This window comes from Anomaloglossus baeobatrachus, chromosome 1 (assembly GCF_048569485.1).
Source record: "Anomaloglossus baeobatrachus isolate aAnoBae1 chromosome 1, aAnoBae1.hap1, whole genome shotgun sequence".
NCBI classification, from domain to species: Eukaryota; Metazoa; Chordata; class Amphibia; order Anura; family Aromobatidae; genus Anomaloglossus; species Anomaloglossus baeobatrachus.
The window spans coordinates 943,534,167-943,560,589 of NC_134353.1; the positions used below are offsets into that span (position 1 = coordinate 943,534,167).

Genomic DNA, 26,423 nt, shown 5'->3' on the forward strand with positions numbered 1-26,423 from the left:
TCTATCTATCTATCTATCCCTCTATCTATCTATCTATCTATCCCTCTATCTCTCTATCTATCTATCCCTCTATCTATCTATCCCTCTATCTATCCCTCTATCTATCCATCTATCTATCTATCTATCTATCGCTCTATCTATCTATGTATCTATCTATCTATCTAGCTATCTATGTATCTATCTATCTAGCTGAATATTCTGCTTCTGGTTTTTCTGCCTGCAATACAAAGGTCAAGATTACCAAATCTTCCTATAATTTTCAATATAGGCAGTGGCTTAGTGGTAGAGCTGCTGCCCGTAGACAATGAGTTCTCGAGTTTGAGTCCTGCTCTGTAACTCAGAGCAGATGGGAATTTAATTTATTCACTGTACTGAGGGGAGGAGCCGGGACAAGAGTTGTGACCAGCGGGACTGCAGGAGGGAGCCCTAAAATCGGGACAGTCCCGCTGAATCCGGAATGGTTGGGAGGTATGATCATACTCTGCGTGGGTTCCTGGGGGGTATTATACTGTGTGATGGTGGAAGTGGGGGCATCATACTGTGTGTATGTGGCTATGCAAGCATCATATTGTGTGTTGGTGGCCATGAGGGCATAATACTGTGTGAGAGTGAGACTTGTGACAGATTTGGGACCTGAGTGTCACATTGTGAGACTCTGGATATTAAACATAGTTGCTTTTTTTTGGGGACGCAATGGTTAAGGGCTCATTCCTTGCTGGAAGTTCCTGGTTAGTCCAATCTCAGGTGCAGCCGGTTGGTGAGCACTCCCCTTCCCTTTGGATAGTCACATGTTCCATCACCTGATGCCGGTTATAGAATTGCATTCATTCTGAGTTTACCACCATGGACAGAGCAAGAATTTGGACGTTGTTGGAGCCGTTTTACCTGCAGCCCTGGTGTTTGGCTGCAGCAGTGACATTTGTTGTATAGTCTTTTTGTGTATGTCCCCCTGTTTGTCTTTCTTCCCCTGTGTCTTATTACTGTAATGGTGAAGTCTAGTGCACTCACTGGCCTTTGCACTTGGCAGGGTGAGTGGAGGGCAGTTAGAGACTACGTAAGTAACAGCGGCAGGGGGAAGGACTTGCTTAAGGTTGCTAAGGAGCTCAGGGAGCAGACACAGGTTTGTGTCAGGTGGTGACCAGTCTCCCCTCTTCCTATAAGTGCCTTCCAACCCCCTTTCCTTCCCTTTACCTCTGTGTTGCGCCGTGCACCGGACGTCCTCTTGTCTGTGTGTGACACCTAACCCCTTTCCATCCCCATTGTACCTTTGTGTTGTGTTGTGCATCGGACGTCCCCTTGTCAATGTGTGACAGGTGGATGTGGGGGACATCAAACTATATGTGGATGGCTGTGGGAACATCATACTGTGTGAGGGTGCTGTGGGGACATCATACTTTGTGAGGGTGCTGTGAGGCCATCATACTGTGTTTGGGTGACTGTGGGGGTATCATACTGTTTGAGAGTGGCTGTGGGGGCATCATACTGTTTGTGGGATGCTGTGGAGACATCCTACTGAGTGTGGGTGGCTGTGGGGTTAGACTGTGTGAGGGTGGCTGTGGGGACATCATACTGTGTATGGATGGATGTGAGTGCTTTATAATGTGTGTGTGGCTGTGGGGTCATCATACTGTGTGAGGGTGGCTGTGGGGGCATCATACTGTTTGTGGGACGCTGTGGAGACATCATACTGAGTGTGGGTGGCTGTGGGGTTACACTGTGTGAAGGTGGCTGTGAGGACATCATATTGTGTGAAGATGGCTGTGGGGACATCATACTATGTGTGGGTGACTATAGGGGGAATCATACTGTGTGAGGGTGGCTGAGGGGACATCATACTGTGTGAGGGTGGCTGAGGGGACATCATACTGTGTGAGAGTGGCTGTGGGGACATCATACTGTGTGAGGGTGGCTGTGGGAACATCATACTGTGTGAGGGTGGCTGAGGGGACATCATACTTTGTGAGGGTGCTGTGGGGGTATCAAACTGTGTGTAGGTGACTGTGGGGGTATCATACTGTTTGAGAGTGTCTGTGGGGGCATCATACTGTTTGTGGGATGCTGTGGAGACATCAAACTATGTGTGGGTGACTGTAGGGGGAATCATACTGTGTGAGGGTGGCTGAGGGGACATCATACTGTGTGAGGGTGGCTGAGGGGACATCATACTGTGTGAGGGTGGCTGAGGGGACATCATACTGTGTGAGGGTGGCTGAGGGGACATCATACTTTGTGACAGTGGCTGATGGAGCATCATACTTTTTGAGTGTGCTGTCAGGGCATCATACTGTGCGTGGGCGGTTGTGAGGACATCATACTGTGTGTGGGTGGTTGTGAGGACATCATACTGTGTGAGGGGGCTGTGGGGACATTGTTCTCCATAAGGGTGGCTGTGGGGGTATCATACTGTTTGTGGGACGCTGTGGGTGGCTGTGGGGTTACACTGTGTGAGGGTGGCTGAGGGGACATCATACTGTGTGAGGGTGGCTGAGGGGACATCATACTGTGTGAGGGTGGCTGAGGGGACATCATACTGTGCGAGGGTGGCTGAGGGGACATCATACTGTGTGTGGGTGGCTGAGGGGACATCATACTTTTTGAGTGTGCTGTGGGGGCATCATACTGTGTGTGGGTGGTTGTGAGGACATCATACTGTGTGAGGGGGCTGTGGGGACATTGTTCTGCATAAGGGTGGCTGTGGAGACATTGTACAGTGTGTGGCATAAAACTATGTAGGAGGACAGTAGGGGACTCATACTGGACAGGGAAAATCATTTTCTATGAGAGTATCATAGTTTGTGGGGAAGTATCATACTGTGTGCGGGAGACAGTGGGGTATCATAATTTGGGGAATTTACTATTGGGAAAAATGCACTGTGGGACTATACAGTGTGTGGGACTGGGGGCATGATGCCGAGTGGGGGGGTGTACTGTGAGTATAAATATACTTTGGGGCATCATACCGTGCGTTGGGTGCACTTTTGGAGGTGATAGAGCTGTTGTAGTGTGGGAACTATTGGGCTTCTGTAGGAGCGATGTTTCCATGCGGGCAGTACGTGTACATTTTTCTATGTTGGGAGATAGGTGATGCACATGTTGTGTTGGTTTGATTCATAGTGATATTCTTGGTATCTTCATGTTCCTCTCCTCTTTTCTTTCTACTTTCATGTCTTCCTTTAAGCTCCATGTACACGGCTAAAAATGTGCACGTGGAGGTACAGTAGGGCCCCACATGCAAAACAAAAAGATTTGTTCTATCGATGCTGTTTTCCTTCTTTGCCTTTTTAGCATAATAAAGGGGTTATGTCACATATTTTTTTTTTTTTTTACAAGGAAAGAAGTCTAGTAATTGTATCCACCTTCTCAAATAATAGGGATGGGCTAAAAGCTGCTATGGTTGTATGCTGCAAGGATTTGTTTTGTAGGGGTCCCAAACTGGAGACCCTCTGGAGCATTGTTTTAAAAAAAAATCTGAAAATCTGAACTTTTTGGGTTACAACTGATTTAGTATTGGGGTATACCAAGGAAGGGAGTATAAGAGCTACCCAACTTTTTGTCTCTAACCTTCATGCAGTAATGTGTCCATTTCTGTAGGGAGTTGCCATGTGGCTACCCCCGGAGTAAACTCCGATAGCAATGACTGATGTATAGAAGATGCCAATATATGGACTATATAAAAAAATCGTAGCCAGACAGATTGGGTACAGGGGAGGCAAAGATTTGTTCAAAATGGATGATTTGCAAAAGGTCAGGGCAGGCAGCAAACAAAAAACATGGTGAGGAAATAAGTCAGGTTAATGACAACAGAATCAGCAATGACCAACACATTTGCACAAAACTAAATGGATCTTATTTCTACTGGTTTTGGATGGGGTACTGCATTGCATATGTTGGTCTCTTAACCCTCCGTCACATACAATATCGGTTCTAACGAGTTCACATACAATGTGACTGTCAGGCGCAGGCTAGAAAAATGCCTATAATATCTAATGTTTGCAATTTCAGTGCTCTAAAAGTGTCAGTGACCTTCATAGGGATGTAATAAAAGAGACTACACATAATCAGGTGCAAAAAAAACCCATTTACTTAACATAAAACTAATAACTCTGAAATACAAACATTTCAAAACTCCCGCCAAATACTCCCCAGTTCGACTCTGTCAAAAAACTCTACAAAGAAAATTTATGGAAACAAACTTACGGTAATTTTAAGGTACCATAAGTACTATTAAACACATATTCAATCAGAATTAGATCCTGAAGTTTCCCCAGAAAAATTACACTTGCAGAGCATGTGATGAATAAAAACATAAAATACCAACCTTATTGAGTGTGACGTGTTCACATACAATGAGCCTGAGAGATTAGCGCAGTTATATCTGTCCTCCTGAAGCTCTGCAATCCAACTGTGGTATGAGGTTTCACAGAGCTGCTAGAGACAGGAGACTACCTGGAGGGAGGGGATTTCCTCACAATCTGGTGAGGAAGGAGAAATGAAAGTAAAAGAGATGTGCCTGTCAGGCCTATTGTATGTGACGGAGGGTTAAGGAGCTCGGATCACTGCGCATGTGTTGGTACTTTAAGAAGTTGCAATATCTCGGACAGGAGAGACCCCACGTGCATCTGGTGTCAAAAGGTCAAAGCACCTTTTCGCTGGCAGGTTCACTACTGTTGCTTAATAACATCTCCTTGCTTGTGGTGCTGTAAGGCTTAAGTGCCCTTTCCTGCCTGGCTGCTGGCTGTAGCTTCTAATCTCAGGTGTGGCTCTTTGAGCTCACTCCCTTTCACTATTTAAGTCATGTGATCTGATTATGCTTGTTATAGAAACTGAATCCCTTATTTCTATGTGGTCCACCTTGGAAGGCGCCTGCTCTGGAAGAAGTCTATCTTCTTGTGTTTGGCAGTGGTGTTTGCTGCTCTGAAGCCGCCTGGTATGTCTTTTCCTTTGCATGTCTATTTCCCCTGTTTGTATTCCTACCCTCGTGTTTCTGTATTGTAGTGGTGAGTCTAGTGAACTCGTCAGCCTGCTCACTAGCCAGGGTCAGTGTAGGATCAGCTGCGGTATCCAGCTCAGTGACAGGTTGAAGAATCTGTATAGGGAGCTCAGGAGTCAGCTTGAGATGAGTTCAGGAGGTGTCCCTTCACCCCTCTCCCTAGCGGCGGGGACCTCCGTTGTGTTGTGACCCGTGTTTACTGTGTGTTGTAACACCTTCTGGGGGTGTACCAAGTACTAAGTAAACTCTGTTAGTCATGTGCGTGACAGAAGACCGGATCACTGTGCAGTGGAGGCAAATGTACCGACAAGGACTGAAGACCAGAAACTGAGATCTCTGGAGAGGAGCGGAGCACCTGGCAGGGGTATAAACTTGTAACGCCTGCCTGGATCCACAGACTCAGGTGGGATGTAATGGACAGACTAGAGGGAAGCCACTCACCAAGCAGGACCCCCAGAACCCTGAAACCCTTTAACCCCTATACAGGGATTTAGAATTACACAGGGAACTGGAGATCACTACCTGTGGAAAGCTGCAATCCGATGAGAGTAGTCGTCAGGCAGGGTCAAACCAGGAATTGCGGAACAGGGACAGAATCAGCAGGCAATGACGTAGTCAGCAAACGTAGCAGAGGTCAAATCCGGATCGGACAGCGAGGTACAAAAACAGTAGGCAGGAGGGTAGTCAGAAAACATGCAGAAGTCAGCACACAGGAATCACCAAACAGAATAGGTCGGACCAGGAGCCAGGAAAATCAGAACTATCTCTGGCAGTGGTCATGTGACAGGAGGGGGAATAAGAAGAGTGTGGTGTCTTCCCATTGGCTGTAGCTGAACGCTGGCAACTTCAGCTGGAAGACACATGCCACCCACAGTCAGCCAGCGGTACTGCAAATCCCAAGATAACCCAGCCCAGTGGATGATCGGAGCCTGCGCCCACCGGTGCCGCTGGCATCGACTCCTCTCCCATCACCAGCACCATCCACGGCAGGAACACGGTGTCGCCTGGCGATCGGAGTAGAAGTCGCTGGAGCAGACTCCGGCGGTGACGTAACAAAACTGCACTGAGGGCTGTTACCGGATATAGATCAGGGGGTACTGCACATTTGTGCACCCTAGAGTTTACAGCCCATTTGGAAAAATGCACATTAAAAATCTCAAGGAATAACCCCGGCTCCATCAAGTTTGCAAAAAATGCATTGACGGTAACATATTCCATTGTGAAGAGGTAAACTATAGAGTAACGTTGCATCTACAGTCAATATTAGGCAGTCGGCGGTGGAAGGTACGGTGACCTGCGAGTGTGACCGCTGCCGTGTTCTCTGTTAATCTTTTACTTTCTAGTGCTGCACAGAAATGGGAAGTTTGTACCCAAAACAGTCAGAGGAATTATCTGCAAAAAATAAGGAAGTGGTACGGATAGCAGAAGCTGTGACTGGATGATGACAGCTCGCCGGGGCACTTTATCATCCGGGCTTAGCGCTGAGCATCGGCTGAATCGTCCTGTGCAACATCGCAGTGAAGTGTAAGATGCATTTTCCCCACTAAAGTCGCGTGACAACCGGTGATTTCAGGGAGTGCCGAGGTCCCACACTACCAAGGTGGAGGCCCAACGAGCAACCACCTTCATTACCGCGTAAGACTATGGTGGTGGTTCGATCACCGCAACCCCCCAATGTTCAGGCACCTTCAGCTTACTGTACGTACAGTATTTTCGTGCACACCGTGTTCTTGGCCACCCACCATGCAAGGAACTGCAACACAACCCCATTCCAGTAAATGTGCTGTATTCTGTGAAGAGTGGGTGGCCGGGAGCGCCGGTGTGCAAAGATAGGCTACAAAGAAGCAGCAACACTCAGTCAACACTGCTCCTTTACTTTGAGGTTTAGTCTGAGCACCCCCAATCAGCAAGTATTGTTGAAGACCCTCCTAAACCTTCCATAGGTCAAGATAACGGACGTGCAGATTGGTCTTTCCCATCCTTTGGGATTCATACCAATGCCATGCCCAATCTATAGCCAGGGTAGCAGCTATAGGCATGAAGAGTCACAGTCACACTTGGGACCTTAGAGGTTCCAAAAAAGACACTAGTGTTAGAAATGCCTCCGGTAGTTGAGGGCTCTTTTATAGATTTTGCCCATCATGTTGCTCCTCTGTCTATGGTGCATATGGCTGTTTTGTGTCCCTCAGACCAGTGCTGCAGCATATGCTGCTCGTGCCAGCGAAAATCCAAATATTTTGTACCCCTTAATCTTTAAACCATTAGCACTAACAGAGTCCCTTCTATTAATCCGGTATTGCACACTGAGGAACATACTGATGTAATTCCAGTTCACATTTTGACCTAGTCACACCAGTGGTGTAAACACCAGTGCAGTGCCACAGCTGCCCAGAAGTTGCTGTGGCTTCTATAGATCGGTACAGACCGTACATTTCAGCACCACATCTGCATTATTCGAAGCCTTGCCACGTTGCACCTCCTCCTGCCTAAGCTTTGCACCTCGTCTGCGCTGCACCTCAACCTGTCTTACATTTTACATCTTGTCTGCGTTGCACCTTCTCCTCTCTAAGCTTTTACACCTCATCTGTGTTGCACCTCCTCCTACCTAAGCTTTTACCCCTCGTCTGTGTTGCACCTCCTCCTACCTAAGCTTTTACACCTCGTGTGTGTTGCACCTCCTCCTGTATAAGCTTGTACCCCTTGTCTGCATTGCACTTCCTCCTGCCTAAGCTTTTGCCCCTCGTCTGTGTTGCACCGCCTCCTCTCTAAGCTTTTACACCTCATCTGTGCTTCACCGCCTTCTGCCTAAGATTTTGTACCTCGTGTATGTTGCACCTCCTCCTGCCTAAGCTTGTACCCCTGGTCTGTGTTGCACCTCCTCTTGCCTAAACTTGTACCCCTCGTCTGTGTTGCACCTCCTCCTGCCTAAGCTTGTACCCCTGGTCTGTGTTGCACCTCCTCCTGCCTAAGCTTTTGCACCTCGTGTATGTTGCACCTCCTCCTGCCTAAGCTTGTACCCCTCGTCTGCCTTGTACCCCCCCCCCTGCCTAAGCTTTTGCTCCTCGTCTGTGTTGCACCTCCTCCTGCCTAAGCTTTTGCCCTTTTGCCCCTCATCTGCGTTGCACCTCCTCTGCCTAAGCTTTTGCCCCTCGTCTGTGTTGCACCTTCTCCTGCCTAAGCTTGTACCCTTGGTCTGTGTTGCACCTCCTCCTGCCTAAGCTTGTTCCCCTCGTCTGTGTTGCACCTCCTCCTGCCTAAGCTTTTACGCCTCGTCTGTGTTGCACCTTCTCCTGCATAAGCTGTTGCACCTCATCTGTGTTGCACCTACTCCTGCCTAAGCTTGTGTCGCGGGCGGAGGAGGAGACGCTGCGCTCTCCCACTGCTCGGGTCCGGCCGCTGCTGCTCGGTGGTGGCTCGAGCGGTGGGCCGGATCCCGGGGACTCGAGCGGCGCTCCTCGCCCGTGAGTGAAAAGGGGGATTTGATTGTGGGGGTTGATTGTTATTGTCCGTGACGCCACCCACGGTTGTGGTGATTTAGGTGACACCACCGCTGCTCTGTTCGGGGATCCCGGGAGCGGTGACAGGGAGCAGCTGAGTTGTTAGTTCTCCTCCCCGTGGGTAGGGGGTTGGTTGTCCCGGGGCCCGGTGATGGGGTAGGGATGGATGATGGCAGGCGGGTTGCGAGGCCTGGTGAGGTGCAGGGTCGCAGGGGCAGCGCTGTGCCGCACGGCACGGTGGTACTCACTCAGCCTGAGATGATGACACAGTTCTCGGTAAAACACACGGCTGGAAAAACGGGTCCCACGGACGGCTGCTGTTGCTTTTCCCCGGCAGGTTGACGGTGACTGCCTTTCCCTGCACCTATTTACTTCTGACGGTTCCAATGGGTTCCCACCGGTAACCCGCTCCCCGGCTTGGATATGGGCCAGAGGAGCCCCTTTTGCCCGCAGGCGCTGGCCCTGAGAAACGGGTGCCTTGGCGGTGGCGGTGTCTCTCCCACTGGGTTGGACTGCTGCCTTCTGTCGGGACTTGACTGTTTGGAAACCCAGGAGGTCCCCTTCACTGATGGATTCGGCAAATTCACGGCGACTCCTAGCCTTGCTGGGGTCCGAAAAGCCCCTGCCAATGGTGCTGGCTTCTCCTTGTGTACCGGTCCGGTACCGCCGGGCCACCGCCCGTCCACGGTCCTTACGGTAAACTCCGATAGGCCACTCCTGCAGACGGTCACCACCGTCTGCCAACCTTGCTGTCTCGCCCGGGCCACACACCCGGACGCTGTCAGTCAGTTGCTCTACTCCACACTTTCCTCCTTCCTCTTTCACTTCCCTAGCTTATCTCCGTCAACTCCTCGACTCCTCTCAAACTAAACTCAGCTCTTTTCCCGCCTCCAGGACTGTGAACTCCTCGGTGGGCGGGACCAACCGCCTGGCCCACCCCCTGGTGTGATCATCAGCCCCTGGAGGAAGGCAACAAGGGTTTTTGTGTCTGGCTTAGATGTGCCTAACCGGGGTGTAGGGTGTGGTGGTGTAATTACCTGTGGCCCCTGGCTTGTCCAGGGCGCCACACTTGTACACCTGGTCTGTGTTGCACCTCCTCTTGCCTAAGCTTTTGCCCCTCGTTGTGTTGTACCTTCTCCTGCCTAAGCTTTTACGCCTCGTCTGTGTTGCACCTTCTCCTGCATAAGCTGTTGCACCTCGTCTGTGTTGCACCTACTCCTGCCTAAGCTTGTACACCTGGTCTCTGTTGCACCTCCTCTTGCCTAAGCTTTTACGCCTCGTCTGTGTTGCACCTCCTCCTGCCTAAGCTTGTACCCCTTGTCTGTGTTGCACCTCCTCCTGCCTAAGCTTGTACCCCTCGTCTGTGTTGCACCTCCTCCTGCCTAAGCTTGTACCCCTGGTCTGTGTTGTACCTCCTCTTGCCTAAGCTTTTACGCCTCGTCTGTGTTGCACCTCCTCCTGCCTGAGCTTGTACCCCTGGTCCGTGTTGCACCTCCTCCTGCCTAAGCTTTTGCACCTCATCTGTGTAGCCCTAACTTCCCCATATTGCACACATTTCCCAACACAATTATCTCAGTGCTGGTAAATATTCAAACTATTGCCTAAACTGAGAAGTGAAAACTGCCGGTTCAGCAGCACGCCAGGCAGGAAAGTTTTTCTCTTTTTTCTTCTGGGAAAGACGTCTATAGTTGCAACCAGATATCCTCCGTTTGAATTCCCCCCCCTCCCCATGGCAAACTCTTCTTACGCAGGAAGAAGTGTGTGCGGAGATAAAACAGGTTTAGTCAGTGTGTTCTTATTTAGACCTTCAGAACGGGTAATCTTAGATGCAGAATGTGAAGATGAGGAAGTTCCAACTACACGCGAAGAACAAAAAAATAGTATATGGATATATAAAACTAGGAAAAAAAATAATTATAAATTGTATTTTTACCTAAACATTTCAAAGGGTATCTGTCATCTTCTCCCCAGATCCCCCAAACCTCCACCATGTCTCCATTGAGCTCTTTATCTACTTCCTAATGAGCCTCGTTTTGTGGCTTATTGATTCTTACATCTCTATAAAATCAATTTTAAAACTGGGTGTCATGGTTCTGATCCGTGGTGCTCTGCTCTCCAGTAGAGCCAGTGTTCTGTTTTATATTTTGCACTGGTGGATGGGTGGTTTCCCATCCTCAGTCCTGCGCTGGTGTTGGGAGGCACCTCATTCTGGGCGATTGCTCTGCTTCATTAGGGAGCAACCTCACCGGAATGCCGCCAGTCATAGTTCCTGCCTGCAGAAAGTGCTCTGGCTCCCATTTGTACTTTGACCTTGTCCTCCTACCTCGGACCTGTTGTTACCCCTCTCTTCTCGTGTCCCTGACTCTGTCATTGTTCCCCGGCTTTTGACCTCCAGCTTGTATCCTGACCTTGGCTCCGCTTCCCCCCCAGTGTACCTTACGTGACTTCCTGGCTTCGGACCTCTAGCTTGTACTCTGACCTCGGCTCCCTTTCCCCTCAGTGTACCTTACGTGACTTCCTGGCTTCTGACCTCCGGCTTGTGCTCTGATCTCAGCTTTGCTTCATCCCTGTGTTCCATACGTGACCTCCTGGCTCCCGACCACCGGTTTGTTTGACTTCGCTGTCACTAGTTGCTTCTGGTGACATCAAGTGTTAGTTCGTCACACTGGACTTGTGATACACTAATGAGTTTGTGATTAGTCAGAGGGGTATTGTTTTCCCCAGAATAAACTTCCCACTAGTCTTGTTAACCCTCACAGTGGGCATGAGTCACATGATTTGAAAGAGTTGTGTCACTGTTTGCTCGTTTCGAACCTCGCGCATGCGCACAACATTCAGCCTCCCTGGCAATGTGCGGTGAAGCCTGGTGTATGCTCCCTGGCTTCATCGGCACTCTGTGCATGCCTAGGGAGGCAGCCATGGTGGAGGACTCAGCCGTTATCACTGGCTCTTTGCAAATCTTGCTGTTGGCTGGGTCTTGCGTCATGGCTGTCCATTGGTGGACACAGGCAGAGTGGGGTCCATGTGCACAAACATTATATGGGCCCTTTGCAGTCCAGTAGCTCATTATAATGCAAACTTCCAACTGTTATGGAGTTGGAAATGGGCCCCTGATGTCAATATTATGTCAGCCAGTGCAGCTGCCCCCCTGAGCATGTACAATGTGTCGATGAAGCTGGGTCACATAAGGCCATAAGAAAATCAGAGGATCCTCCCATAGGCAGTGATGTCCAAACACTACTGGATCTACATGGTCAAGTGGTCAACCTCAATGAATCCTCATAGTAATGGTGGCAGCAATGGTCAAGTCATGACTTGGTCCTTATTGATGCCATGTGCGCAGTATGAAAAGTTGGACTGCACTAGTTCAGTATATTTAATGATTGAGGCCCTTGTGGTGGACCCATTGTAAACCAATCCTCGATCTACAGTCACCAAGTTGGCAAATGTAATGGCGGTGGCCATGTCAGCTATTGCCTACTTTTGCTTTCGTGCTCCATCCCCAAAATATATTTGATCACGTTGGGTGTGTCTTAGGCTACTTGGCTTTTTTTGATTCCCTGGGTGGATCAACGAAGAACTCACACCAAAGGCGGCACGCCGTCTTTAAACCTGGTGCACACGGCACCTAACCAAGGCAAATCCAAAGGGTTTAGAATATAAACTCAATTGGACTTTTAGGTTTTCATAGCCAGTCATTTTTCTTTATCAAAATTAATACCAGAAATCAGAAAAAAAACTTTTTTTTTGCCCAGTTACATTTCAAAAATTGGATGAATTGGAATCATGTATGTCTATAAATTTCCACCCATCCTAATAAAGATACCAGTATTTATTCTACGGAACAAGGATGCAAAAGATTTTTGTTTTACGTTATGTTTTTTTTACTCTTTTTTTGTCCTGGTGAACTCATGCAGTGTACAATGAAATGTAAAAAATTCTACACAGAAATAAAAAATAAAAGTAGAACGAAACAAAAATTAAAAATAAAAGAAAATAGACAAAAGCAAAATAATAATTAAACACTTTATGAAGATTTTTTTTATGCTTAGCTAAAATTTATATTAGTTAAAATATTTCATGATCGAACTTACCCGGTGTTTTTCCTTTTCTGAACCGTTCTATGTCTACGTTTGGAGGCCTCGTTGGCTTTTGAGGGGGAGGACCCAGTTGAGCCAGTGTCGGCAAGGGTTTAAGTTTTGGTTCCGATGAATTCTTCTGCTCTTTTGGGTTCTCCGAACCCGCAGGAATCTGACCCTTTGATGGAATTCTTGGGAATTTTGAGGTGGATGGTACAGATGGACCTCCATTGTGGTTGACTCTGGCCTGATGATCTCTCACCGCGGTAACTGGCTTTGTCCTGTCGTTCGGCTCATCGTTCTGTAGAAATTTGCTCTGCACCGCTTTAATCCCACTTGGCTTTAATGTCACTCCAGGAAAGACTTGAGATGTAGGACCTGGTTGTTCTGGATGGTCTGCTGCTTGCTTTTTATTCTCTAAGGAATTTGAGAATGTCTTTGAAGCCAAACCATGTTTGTTGGAGTTAACTTCGCTGGGGGGTCCGGCAGAGTTCTGAGAAAACTTTGTCCCAAATTGTGGCTTGTTCTGTACGTAGGGTTTAGACTCATTCTCTGATGCTTTAACAGCAGATGGCCTGGGGAACGCTGGTTTTTGGAGATCTTCTTTTGGTTCAGATGGAATGGGTGGCTTGACCCCAAATCTGTTTTCTTGAGGAGAGTTAGTGGCTAGATATGGTTTGTTTCCAATGGGCTTTGGAAATGGCACCTTTGGTTCCTCCTTTGGTTGCTCAAAAGTCTTAAATCCTGATGGTTTTGGAAACTGAGGTTTTGCGTCCGAGTCTTGACTTGCTCCATGAATAGATCCTACGCTTCTGCTAAACCCTCCTGGTCGTACCACTGGGGGCTTTCCTTCATCGGATGCAGATTTGGGAACCTGTAGAGGTTTCGGAGAGGCAGGTTTCTTGGGGAAGGTTGTTGGGGCAGAGTTGTTACCTTTGGCAAATTCTGCTCTTCTTGCTTGGAAAGAATTTAATGGAGGATGCCCCGGGGACTTCTCGGCTCCCTCCATGGGAGCAGGTGCCGTGTTAAACAAGGCAGTGAGGGACTTCACATTTGTGCTTTTTTCCTGCAAGCATAAAAGGAAAGACGAAGTGAGATGTTGCCACACTGCTCGCACATACTCACAGCTATTTCAAAGGCTTCCTGACTTGAGGCTTGCAACAGAGCTGATTGGTAGAGTCTCTATACGAAGCATCTTCCTGTACAGCCAAGTAATATCTCATCCCCTACAGGTTTCTTTTGCTTATTGTGCTATTGTCAAGCCTTCTTGTCTTTTGTGATACTATATATTATTATAGTTACTTCAGAATGAGACATTTCCTACATTCTACAGTTTATTATCTATGGACGTTGCTCATTTTCTAAGAAGATACTCCCACCATTGTCTTCTGCAATTTAAGGAGTTACGCAAGAAAAATGAAACTTAAGCCTTCCACAAAACGCTGGACCTTTTACATATTCTTGAAGTTTTGAGCCAATGTTCTGGAGACTTATGCACAGATGGAGTGTTTCCTCTGCGGACCCCTTTTGACACTTATTTGGGGCATCAGATTATGGCCGTTATTGGCTCGTGTTCGGAGACGTATTATTGACTAACAGAAAGTATCAAGTTCAGAAAGTGACAAAACTCCAAGTGATTTCTTATGTTCCCTATTTCTGCCTGATGAATTTCGAGAGAGGAAATGAAGTGTTACGACGAGGAGCCGGTGTGAACCTTGAAGGCAGCCATGGTGATGGAAGCCACTTCCTGACGAGTGCACGGAGCTGGTGCTCTTATATGCAGCTGGCTTCAGGTCTACACCTTTGTGCATACGACATCAGTTGTCACCCTCTCAGTCTAAGTCGATGTTTGACAGAGCAGCAACGTTGGTCTTTATTCTTACATTCCTAGATCCTTGTGAGTACGACAAGGTCTTTAACTAACTTTAAAAGTTTACCAAAAACATTTTTGACCATTCTCCAGTCATCGAAGCAGGACTCCAACTCTGGAGAAAATACACCCAACCCTTTATACATCTTCCCCAGAAGTCACACCTGTCTACTAAGACTCCCAACATTGAAAACCTTCCTTAGAGGATCTGCCAAGTGGAATAATGCTTGGTCCATGGATAAGCAGTCCTACAATTACTGTCACGGAAGGGCTAAGCTAACAGGGGAGACCTGAGCTGGCCCTTAGATGGGGATCTCTGTGCTGTCCCTCAACCCAGAGGAACACTTATGGGTAGTGAAGTCTGGGCCCCCAGCTTGTCCCTGTCTCCTATTCAGGCCCTGACCTGAGTACCTGAAAACCCCCTCCCACCCCAGGGTGTGCAGGGCACATTGTAATAACCCACCTCCCCAAAAGACACGGTCAGGGCGAAGAACTGAAACTGACTTACCCTGCAAACAACCATAAAGGGAAGACAATAAAGGCACCTGAGAAAATAAAATTTAAGGGAGGGCTAAGCTATCAGGGGAGACCTGAGCTGGCCATGAGACTGGGATTACTGCACTGTCCCTCACCCCAGAGGTACACTTAAGGGTAGTGAGGTCTAGGCCCCCAACATATCACTGTCTCCTATTCATGCCCTTACTTGACTCCCTCTGCACTTCTTCTCACACCAGGGTGTGCAGGGCACACCGTAATAACCCGCCTCCCCAAAGACACGGACAGGGGGAAAAGATGAAACCCATTCACCCTGCAAACAACCATAAAAGGAAAGCAATAATGGCACCAAAGGAAATAAAATATAAGGGAGAGTTAAGCTAAGAGGGAAGACCAGAGCTGGCCATTAGACTGGGATCCCTGCACTGTCCCTCACCCCAGAGGTACACTTAAGGGTAGTGAGGTCTAGGCCCCCAACGTATCACTGTCTCCAATTCACGCCCTTACTTGACTCCCTCTGCACTTCTTCTCACACCAGGGTGTGCAGGGCACACCGTAATAACCCGCCTCCCCACAGACACGGACAGGGGGCAGAGATGAAACTCACTCACCCTGCAAACAACCATAAAGAGAAAACAATAATGGCACAAGAGGAAATATAATATAAGGGAGGGCTAAGCTAACAGGGGAGACCTGAGCTGGCCATTAGACTGGAATCGCTGCGCTGTCCCTCAACCCAGAGGTACACTTAAGGGTAGTGAGGTCTAGGCCCCCAACATATCACTGTCTCCTATTCATGCCCTTACTTGACTCCCTCTGCACTTCTTCTCACACCAGGGTGTGCAGGGCACACCGTAATAACCCGCCTCCCCACAGACACGGACAGGGGGCAGAGATGAAACTCACTCACCTTGCAAACAACCATAAAGAGAAAACAATAATGGCACAAGAGGAAATATAATATAAGGGAGGGCTAAGCTAACAGGGGAGACCTGAGCTGGCCATTAGACTGGAATCGCTGCGCTGTCCCTCAACCCAGAGGTACACTTAAGGGTAGTGAGGTCTGAGGCCCCAGGGTGTCCCTATCTCCTATTCAGGCCCTGACCTGACTCCCTCTGCACCCCCTCCCACCCCAGGGGGTGCAGGGCACACCGTAATAACCCTCCTCCCCAAAAGATATGGACGGGGGAAGAACTGAAACTCTCACCCTGCAAAAAACCATAAAGGGAAGACAATAAAGGCACCTGAGGAAACAAAATAAAAGGGAGGAAGAAAGGCACAGTAATGGACACTTCCATCCCACACAAGCAACAGATCGCAGGTCACCAAAAGAGGATTGCTAAGGATTCTGGATTTTCACAAGAGCATGGGCAGATACTATCTTCGGCGATCTCTTTACAAACTCCCCAGCCTTAAATAGGGAGTGACCAGCTGTGGATGGTAATCAGCAACCAGACTTCAAGAAGAGTCACACACTGCTCCAAAATAGATCAACTCCAGCACGGCTGGGAGCAGTGGAAACAACTCAGCCGACGCCCGGCAGAGCTGAGCATCTAAGAGAAACCAGGTAGCTTGCCGGACTCTGCAATGTGAACAGGGTCCGACACTTGCTGTTATCCGCGAGTGTGGCTCTGGACAGCGCATGATAACTACTCTGTGTAATTTTAAAAGCACCAACTGTCATCTCCTATCTTAGTAATGGGAAATCTTTCTTTACTGATTCCACCTATGAATTAAGAGGGAACGCTCAGTCCAGGAGGAGAAAGAAGCAGATTTCCCTGATAAGATATATTACAAAGTTTCTTAATTTTACCTGTATTATTGATTTCTAAGATATTAAAATGACGGTTATTCTTCATGCACATTGGTGTCATAGTCGTGTCATGCTGCTATTACAATACCCATGTGGGTTAAACTTGATGAATACTCTGGAACTTAGTGAAAAATAAGTTAATTTTTTTCGCTTTTTAATAGATTTTTTGTCTTCGGTTTTGCATTTTTTTGTTTTTATATGTCTAATCAGCAAAGTTATTTTTATTGATATAAAAAAGACGTCAGATTATTATTTTAAAACTTGGCAATACAAAAATGAACCCTTGCTTGAAGATACTATTATATCCACGGACGTACCGAACCGAGATCCATGTGTCACGCTAAGTAGGAGTAAGTACCAAGTGAGGAAGGGACCCCTGCATCTCGGGAAGGGGGAGATGGTGGCCCCTGACCAAACCTACTGCTGGTTCCTGGGGTCCCTCACCACCCTAGAAAGGTTCCGCACCTATGCGCCCAACTGAATACCTGAGCCTAGATATCCCTAGTACTCAACCCTAAATAAGGAACAGGTGGGATAAGCTCTTTGTTAACCCCACTAACCACTAAATGAAGACACAAAGGGGACACACAGGGGGAAAAAGCATGAACTAGGCAGAAGTTCAGCAAAGCTTCAGCACCAATACTACAGAGGAGTACAAGCCACCTGATTGCAACCAGAGCTGGATGAACTGAAAATATCAACAACACCAGTTCAAGGAAGCAAGGAGTATATAAGCACCAAGAGAATACTGATGATCAGCAGCCGGGAGGAAGGCGAACTCCTGCTGGGTCCTAAACGGGAAGAGATGAAAATCCAGCAAGAAAGCTACCTATACCAATGAATACCGACAGCAGGATCAATAGAAGATCAGGGAGCATTCTGCGCATCCAAACACTGTGATCTTCTATTGTCAGACACCACATGACTGCTTGTCACCTGAGATACGCCCGAGACACCATGTTTCTCTTCTCTTTTACTTCTACCTTACATATAGTGCTTGTGCATTTGAGAAGCCATGGTGAACAAGTACGCAAGTGCAGCCTTGTACATTGGGGAAAATTGGAGAGCAGAGTGAAATCTACAGGGATCTACAACCACCAAGCTCCGGTGCCTCATCCAAGATCTGTAACCATCAAGCTTAATGTGCCTATATGATAATCTGAAAGGCCCTCTTCACCCGTCCGTGTCTCCGGTACGTGAGGTGTCCATTTTCCCACTTACTGGAGACACGTCCACATGCACACTCATTAAAATGAATGAGGATCTTCACACGTCTGAGTTTTCACATGAACCATGTGTCCCTATGATCCACATGGAGACATATCCCGGGAACACAGATGAAATATGTACACCACATGGATGGCATCCGTGTGACATCCGAGGGACACATACCAGATAATATGGATGATACTGAAATGAATGGGTTTTTTATGTGTTAAAGATGTGCAAAGCTAGCTAGACAGAAGGATACATGATAGACACTTAGCTACATAGCTGGTACAGCTAATTAGCCAAATGAATAAATAATTACATTTAAAAAAATGACATTGCCTTTTTGATAACCAGTTTAAGTAAACTGAGAACTGCAGGCTGCAGCCCTCAGCTGTCTGCTTTACCTTGGCTAGTTATCAAAAATAGGGGAGAACCCATGTCATTTTTAGAAACAAAAATTAAATAAATAATTTTAAAAAATGGCTTGCTGTCCCCTCTATTTTTGATAACCAGCAAAAGTAAAGCAGAAAACTGATGGCTGCATTCCTCAGCTGTCTGCTTTACCTTGTCTAGTTATAAAAAATAGGGGGGAACCCATGTCATTTAAAAAAAAAAATGAAGCTGTCTCCTTTACCTTAACTGGTTATCAAAAATATAAATAATTTTTTAAACATTTTTGGAATAAGAAAAAAATGATGTGGGGTCCCCCTATTTTGATAACCAGCCAGGGTAAAGCAGACAATTGAGGAGTGGTATTATCAGGCTGGGAAGGCCCTGGGCTATTTGGCCCTTACTAGCCTAAAAATAGCAGCTCACAGCCACCCTAGAAGTAGTGAGTCTATTAGGTGCTCTAATTCTGGCGCTTTGCCTGTCTTTTCCCGATTGGGGGGGGGGCACTTTTTTTTTTTTTAAATTATAAAAATAAATAATTAAAAGGAACAATGTGGGGCCCCCTCTATTGTTGATAACCAGCGCATGTAAAGCAGGAAACTGATGGCTGCAACCCTCAGCTGTCTGCTTTATCTTGGCTAGTTATCAAAAATAGGGGGAACCCATGTCATTTTTTTAAAAAAAATTAAATAATTTAAAAAAAATGGTTTAAGGTCACATCTATTTTTGATAACCAGCCAAGGTAAAGCAGAGAACTGCCAGCTGCAGTCCTCAGCTGTCTGCTTTACTTTGTCTGGTTATCAAAATAGGAAGGACCAATTTCATTTTTTTTTAAATATTTAAATAAATAATTTTAAAAAAATGTTGTGGGGTGCCCTCTATTCTTGATAACCAGTGCATGTAAAGCAGAAAACTGATGGCTGCAGCCTTCAGCTGTCTGTTCTACCTTGGCTAATTTTCAAAATTAGGGAGGACCCCATGAAATTTTTAAAAATCATTTATTAAATATTTTTTTTTCAAAAATTACATGGGGTCTCCTCTATTTTTGGTAACCAGCCAAGGTAAAGCAGACAGCTGGGGGTTGGTATTATAAGGGTGGAAACGCCTATGTGTTATGATCCGGTAACCGTGGAAGATTACAAAAAACTCCCACTAGTAGAAAAACACCATTAAAACAAGAGTAGTTGGAACCTGAGCTGACCACAATCCCCTAACTATCAGACCACACTAGAAGTAGCCGTGGAGCGTTCCTAAACACCTAGACGCCACGTCACAGCCGGAGAAACTAGCTACACCTCACAGATAGAAATGAGGAAATCTATCTTGGCTCAGAGAAGTCCCCAAAGGAATAGCCAGCCCCCGACATATAGAGATTACAGTGATGTAGGAAAACACGATACACAGATAGGAAAAATAGATTTCGAAAAGGCGAGGCCCGACTACCTAGATACAAAGGTAAGAAAAGGATTCTGATTGCGGTCAGTACAAAAACCCTGCAGAAAAATACCAATCTCCTGATAGTAAAAAATGGCCGCCTTGGAGGTGAAATGACCTCACCCCCACTATATCAGGTTCTCTTGTAAGTAATGGGAGAGACAAAATCCTAAAAAGAACAAAAAAAATACGAAAGTGCAAACAGTCAAGTTTGACAGGGAGAATCTCCCATTTTTTGCAGAAGAGCTAGCAAAAGGGGAACCCCCATGCTCACCAAACTAGAAAAGTAAATCTTCTCCTGCTTGAAAACAGGTTCAAAACAAAAGAAAAACAAACACCCTAAGGTGTAAACCAGGAAGCAAGACAAAAGCTTGCAAACTTATCTGCAGAGGTCTTGCACAGGAAAACAGGGAAGGACAGAACTCCAAGCCAGGTTCAGAGACTGAGGAAAATTCAAACTATCACTGGCGCCAGCAAGGCAAAATGTTCTCTCCTATATACACCAGGCTTGTCTACAATAGGACTTCATTAATTCCCAATTAACGCCGACACCTGTCTGAGTCACAGACTCAGACTCAGCTTCACTTCTATTCCTGGCCACCAGAGGGAACTCCAAAACAGCACCCACACAGACAACATTCACAACACCTACGGTTATTTGGTCCTCCCCAGCCTAAAAATAGCAGCCCACATCCATTTCAGAAGTAGCACATTCATTATATGCGCCAATTCTAGTGCTTTGCTAGATCTTCTCGATTGTTTTGGTGCAGGGGCAATCGGGGTAATGGTAGTCGGGTTATCAAAAGGGGAACCCATGTCATTATTTTCATTTAATTATTTGTGTTAATAGCTGTATGTAGCTTTTTTCTCCGGTACATGTCACATGGATGTCACACGGATGGCACACAGATGACACACAGATGAGACACACATACATGGCCCCATGGATGGACAAATCGGACCATGCGACACGTGTGGTTTTTCAAAAGACGTATGAAGGGGGCCTTACACTGTGCTAATGCAAATTTACTCCAAAATTGACGCGTTTGTCATACAAAACATATTACAGAAAAATACATTCCAGCATATTCCAATTAAAAGACAAGTTTGCTCTGAGCCATAAAACCTGGTTTTGACGCGGTAGCTGCACACAGTGTATATCTATATATGTCTGTGATGGAGATGGTGATGCTGATGAGAAGTTGTCAATGTTGATTTCTAACTTAGCAACACAGGAAACACAGCAATGTCAGGATCGAGGGCGTAACCTGCACGCTGCACACAATGCAACTAATGTACAACTGATCCACAAGTAGGAAAGTGGTGACACCGTGCAACCTGCAGCTCGGCGCCCTCGCTGTATTGCTGTATTGCCCGGTTTGGGGAATATGCTCCGGAAGTGCACACAGAAGGTTTTTACTCTATGTATTAGTATTCCCAACATATTATGATACAACATATTCTAGACTAAGCCAACATTACAACATTCAGCATCATTCTGGAGCTTGACCCGGAGGTGGAAGGATGCATTCCTTTAGCTGCTGCAGTTCCCTGGTGTTTGGTTTTGTGAAAGTAACCCTGATGTTACTTTCCCCTTTCGTTTTTCTGTTCCAGTCCCCCCATTGTGTTTCCCCAGCTGTTGTTTTTTTTGGGTGCCAGAGTGTTGTAGTTACCCCCCTGATTGTTATTTTTGTTTGTGAGGTTTAGGGGATCTCCGACCTGGTCTGTCCACTTAGGTGGTGGGTGTGGAGGGGATATTGTCATCAGGGTCAGGGCAGGAGATAGGGAGAGGATGGGGGCTCAGACCTTGTTACCTCCAAGTGTACCTCTGGGTTGAGGGTAAACCTAGGGTCCCTGCTTTCTTGGGGGTAAGTGCAGGAGCCCCCCCATCTGGTCACCCCTCCTGTTGTGAATGTCGTTTGTGTGGGTGTTGTTTTGAAGCTCCCTCTGGTGGCCAGGAATGGTAGTAGAGCTGAATCTGAGCTTGTGACTCAGACAGGAGTCGGCATTAATTGGGAATTGGGGAAGTCCTATTGCAGACAAGTCTGGTCTATATAGGAGAGCACTTTCTGCCCTGCAGGTGCCGGTTATAATTGTATATTCCTCAGTCTCTGTTCCTGGCCTGGAACTTTGTCCTTCCCTGTATCTCTGAGCAAGACTTCTGCAGATAAATTTTCAGTTTTTGCCTTGCTTCCTGGTTTACACCTTAGGGTGGTTGTTTTCCCTTGTTTTGCATTGTATCTGTTTTCTTGCAGGTGAAGTTTTGTTTCAATTGTGTTGTGAGCATGGGGGTTCCCCCTGTGCTAGTTCTCCTGCAGGAAAAGGGAGTTTTTTTATCCCTGTCTGATTTGATTATTTGCTCTTCTGTACTTTGTCTTCTTTTTTGTATTTTGTTCTCCCATTATTTACAGGAGTACCTGATATAGTGGGGTGAGGTCGTATGACCTCCAGGGCCATTTTTGCTATCAGGAGTTTGGTATTTTTCTACAGGGATTTTGTACTGACCACAATAAGTTATTTTCCTTTTTTTCTATCAAGTTAGTTGGGCCTTGCCTTTGCTAAATCTATTTTTCCTTTCTGAGTATTGTGTTTTCCTATATCACCGTAATCTTTGTATGTGGGGGGATATCTACTCCTTTGGGGACTACTCTGAGGCAAGATAGATTTCCTCATTTCTATCAGTGAGGTGTAGCTAGTTTCTCAGGCTGTGACGAGGCGTCTAGGTTTTTAGGAACGCTCCACGGCTACTTCTAGTGTGGTCTGATAGTTAGGGGATTGCGGTCAGCCCAGGTTCCAACTACTCCTGTTTTCTTGGTGTTTTTCACCAATAGGAGTTTTTTATAATGTTCCACGGTTACCGGATCATAACACCCTCCCTTCTGTTCAGGCAAAACGTTGTAGTACTACGTCATCCATTTATAAAGGACATACCCTCAACCTATCACACTTACAGTCTAAATTGTGCCCATTCATCAAACTGCAATCTGAATACACCCAGACTAGACACCTTGCCTTAATACAGACACCTAGAGCAGACCCCCAACATAAACATTGACCAAGACCCCCAAGAATAATAAGATCCCAGACCAGTAAATACAGTCATCAGACCAGACTTCCTCCATACAGAATCCAGACAAAATGACCTCCTAATAAAAAGTTAAACCTTCCACTACAGACTAGATTATCCCCAAAATATGGACCTGCCAACCAAATATCCTGATAACCAACTCTCCCCATTTAGCCATCTTCCATTTTTCTTGCCTCACTAACTTTCCAGGAAGTTCGGAAGATTGGCGCCTGGCCATGAGTAGGTGAAAGCATATCCCAACGATGGTGGGAATCCTATTTTTGGAGAGACTTTTTTCCCACTGAAATTTGTGCAGGTTAAGGTGAAGGTGACAATGTCAGATGATTTGGTCAATCTTTTCACTAATGTGACACGGCTGCAGCTGTACAGATAACTCATAGAGTCAATGTGATCCACATGACTTACCTGTTCCGCCATTTATTGATTGGCTCTGATTTTAGTTACACCCATGTGCATTAGGGGACTTAAGTCTGAATCCACCATATCAACATCTATGACCAACTGCAATGTGTTTTTTTTCCCCGCAAACTACTTGAACCTTAATTTTGACCCATGGACTAATCTGCTGTCAGATAATTAACATATTAGTCTGGATTTAGATTTTGGCAATTCCATCTAAACCTCCTCCCCCCAATCATACAAAACTCTAGTGAATGGGAATCCTCCATATCCTGCTCCACTGTATATCTATTTCTAGACGCCATTGTATCTCTTCTGGACTGTTACAGTTACCTAGTCATAGAATTTAATTTGGTAATTTGGACATTCCTTACTTATTAGAAGCGAATCACCACATGCTTTGACCCCATGTCACGGGGTATGTAACGATGGAACAGGGGCTCCTAGGCTGACCCTAAAGGGTACTTTACACGCTGCGACATCGCTAGCGATCTTGTTAGCGATGTGACACGCCAGATCGCAGATGTGATCTGCCGAGATCGCACATGTGACCGGCGCTATAAAAACAACCTATGTCCGATCTCGACAGATCGCATCTGCGATCTGGCGTGTCACATCGCTAACGAGAACACTAGCGATCTCGCAGCGTGTAAAACACCCTTTAAGACTGGGGCCCCTGTGGTGTCGCTTATCTTGAAGGTAGGCTCGATGGTAGCCAGGTTCGAGCCCCCAGTGTGACCCTGTCTCCTGTCCGAGCCCTGCTACTACCCCACCCCCACCCAGGGAGTGGGCTGGAAATGCAGTACTAAAAACCCCACGAATAGGCACAGAGAAGGGTAAACAAAAACCCGCACACACTGCACTCCAATATAAAGGAGGGACAATATGTGAAGTGGGGAGTAATGCAAAAAGGGGTAAGAAATAACTATACAACTGGAGCACTCACACCATGCAGAACCGCAACTTGTTGATCACCATAGGACTGGGTAACCACAGGAACAGAGGAAGCAAAAGCTATATCCGGCACTCAACCCCAGTATCCAGAACCTTATAGAGGTTGCTGGCAGCAGAGGATGGTAATCAGCAGCCAGAGCTCCCAGCAGATGATCACAGGTCAGCAGGAATTAACTCCTGCTGTACTGGAGAGCAGTGAAGTCAGACCCAGCCGATGCCCAAGCCAGGCTGTACCACTAAAAACCCCGGGCTGTTTGTCGGACTGTGCAGTGTGAACAGAGTCCGCCACCGCCATGACACCCAATGAGTGCAATGCTGAACACCGCACGACACCCCGATAAGGGTGTGAGGGCCCAGTCCTTCACACCCTACTTCAGTGTTAAACATATATATTGCTTTGTGGAGGTTTCACAGCCAAAACACCTCGAGCATAGAATTTTTAGAAATATTGTAATATATCTGTGGATTCTTCAATACAGAGGCATATTAATTGCAATATATCATAACTTGAATTTTTAGAAAACACACAAGCAGCCACTCCCACTCTATGATCCGTGGTGCTACTGCACCACCACCCGAAGTCTATCCCACACTTTTGTTTTCTTCGGGTCTCACTAAGTCCCGCTGGTCTCATTCAGCTCATGTGTTATGAACTGGTAACCGAGGACGATCACAAAAAATCCCATTAATCAGGAAAAAACAAAACCACAAGAGTAGTTGGAAACTAAGCTGACCGCAATCCCCTATCTATTGGACAACACTAGAAGTAGCAGTGGGATGTTCCTAACACACCTAGACACCTCGTCACTGCCGGATAAACATGCTACATCTCAAAGATAGAAATGAAGAATCCTAACTTGCGTCAAAGCAGTCCCCAAAAAAAAATAGTAAGCCCCCAATATGCAACAACAGTGATGTAAGAAAACACAATACACAAAAAATAGAGATTAGCAAAGGTGAGGCCCGACTAGATATAACAGGACAGAAAAGATTACTGATTGCAGCCAGCAAAAAACCCTGCAAAAAATACCAAACTCCTGATAAATAAAAATCCTAAGACCACACGGTCTCTTCCCAACTATATCAGGTACTCTTGTGCCACACACTTTAAACAGAACTGCAGATATAATGGGAAGAAACAAAATCACAGAACAAATAATATTCTAAAGTGCAAATAATTCAAACATGAACAGGGAGCAAGCTCCCTTTCTTGCTGGAGGAACTGCCCTGCTCACAAAAAGCAGAGACAGGCCCTCACATACAAGAAACCAAGACACAGAACAGAATGGAATAAGCAGAAACACTCTAAAGTGTAATTCCAGCAATTAAGCACAGAAACTAGTAAACTTACCTGGAGTAGATTCAGGCACAGAATAAATGGGAGAAACTGAAGGGAAAACTCCCATCCATCTTCAGAAGCAGCAAGAAGACAGACATCACCGGTGGCCGCCAGGCAGAAAACTCTTTCCTAAATACACTAGGCTGATCTGCAATAGGACTTCCTGGATTCCTAATTAATTCCATTACCTGTTTGAGTCACAGATTGAGACTCAGCTTCATTACCATTCCTGGCCACCAGAGGGAGATCCATACCAGCACCCAATTGGATGACATTCACAACACTCATGCCTACTATTTCCACTGGTCCAGCATTGGTATTCCATGACCACTGTATAAGACCTCCCAGCCTCCACCTGCCTGCCAGTATCACCAGTATCCTTTTTTTTACAAACCTGCCTGAAGTAACGTTATCGATGTACAGATGATACCTCACCAGCCAGGCTAACTAAAGAGGAGTGTTATGTGGGGTTCGGCTTTGCACTCCCTGGGTGTCATAGCTGGACTCTGTTCATGTAGCGCCCCTGACTACATCCTGTACTGCATCCTGTACTCCAGGGTACAGGGCCTACCCTCTTGAATTTCCAGGTTCCCATCAACAGTGTCACTGACATTCGCACTACAAATCCCAACCACACCTCACACCAGGGCTGGACAGACACACCAGTGGGATGGTCAAGTTGGAGCATGGCCGTCCACCTAGGGGTCAGGCAGACTAGTGGGAGGGAGGAAGAGAGAGAACAGAGTTAGCCCTCAAAGAGTGAGGAGCAGGGGAGTTGGAGCTCCCAGGCAGGTGACAGGTTGGGTCGCAAACGGTGGTCTGGGACCACAGCAGTCGGGGACTGGTATTAGGAACACTGGACA

General features: G+C 46.6%; 1 protein-coding gene across 4 annotated transcripts in view; it reads right to left on the reverse strand.

Annotated features, from left to right (window-relative positions):
* Positions 1–26,423, reverse strand: part of FYB1 (FYN binding protein 1) — a 188,425-nt gene that overhangs the window by 115,694 nt on the left and 46,308 nt on the right. For all 4 annotated transcript variants that reach the window (XM_075328733.1, XM_075328725.1, XM_075328716.1 and 1 more), the window contains exon 2: positions 12,582–13,632. In XM_075328733.1, coding sequence (XP_075184848.1) covers positions 12,582–13,632 — 1,051 coding nt within the window. The remainder of the gene's footprint in view (positions 1–12,581; positions 13,633–26,423) is intronic.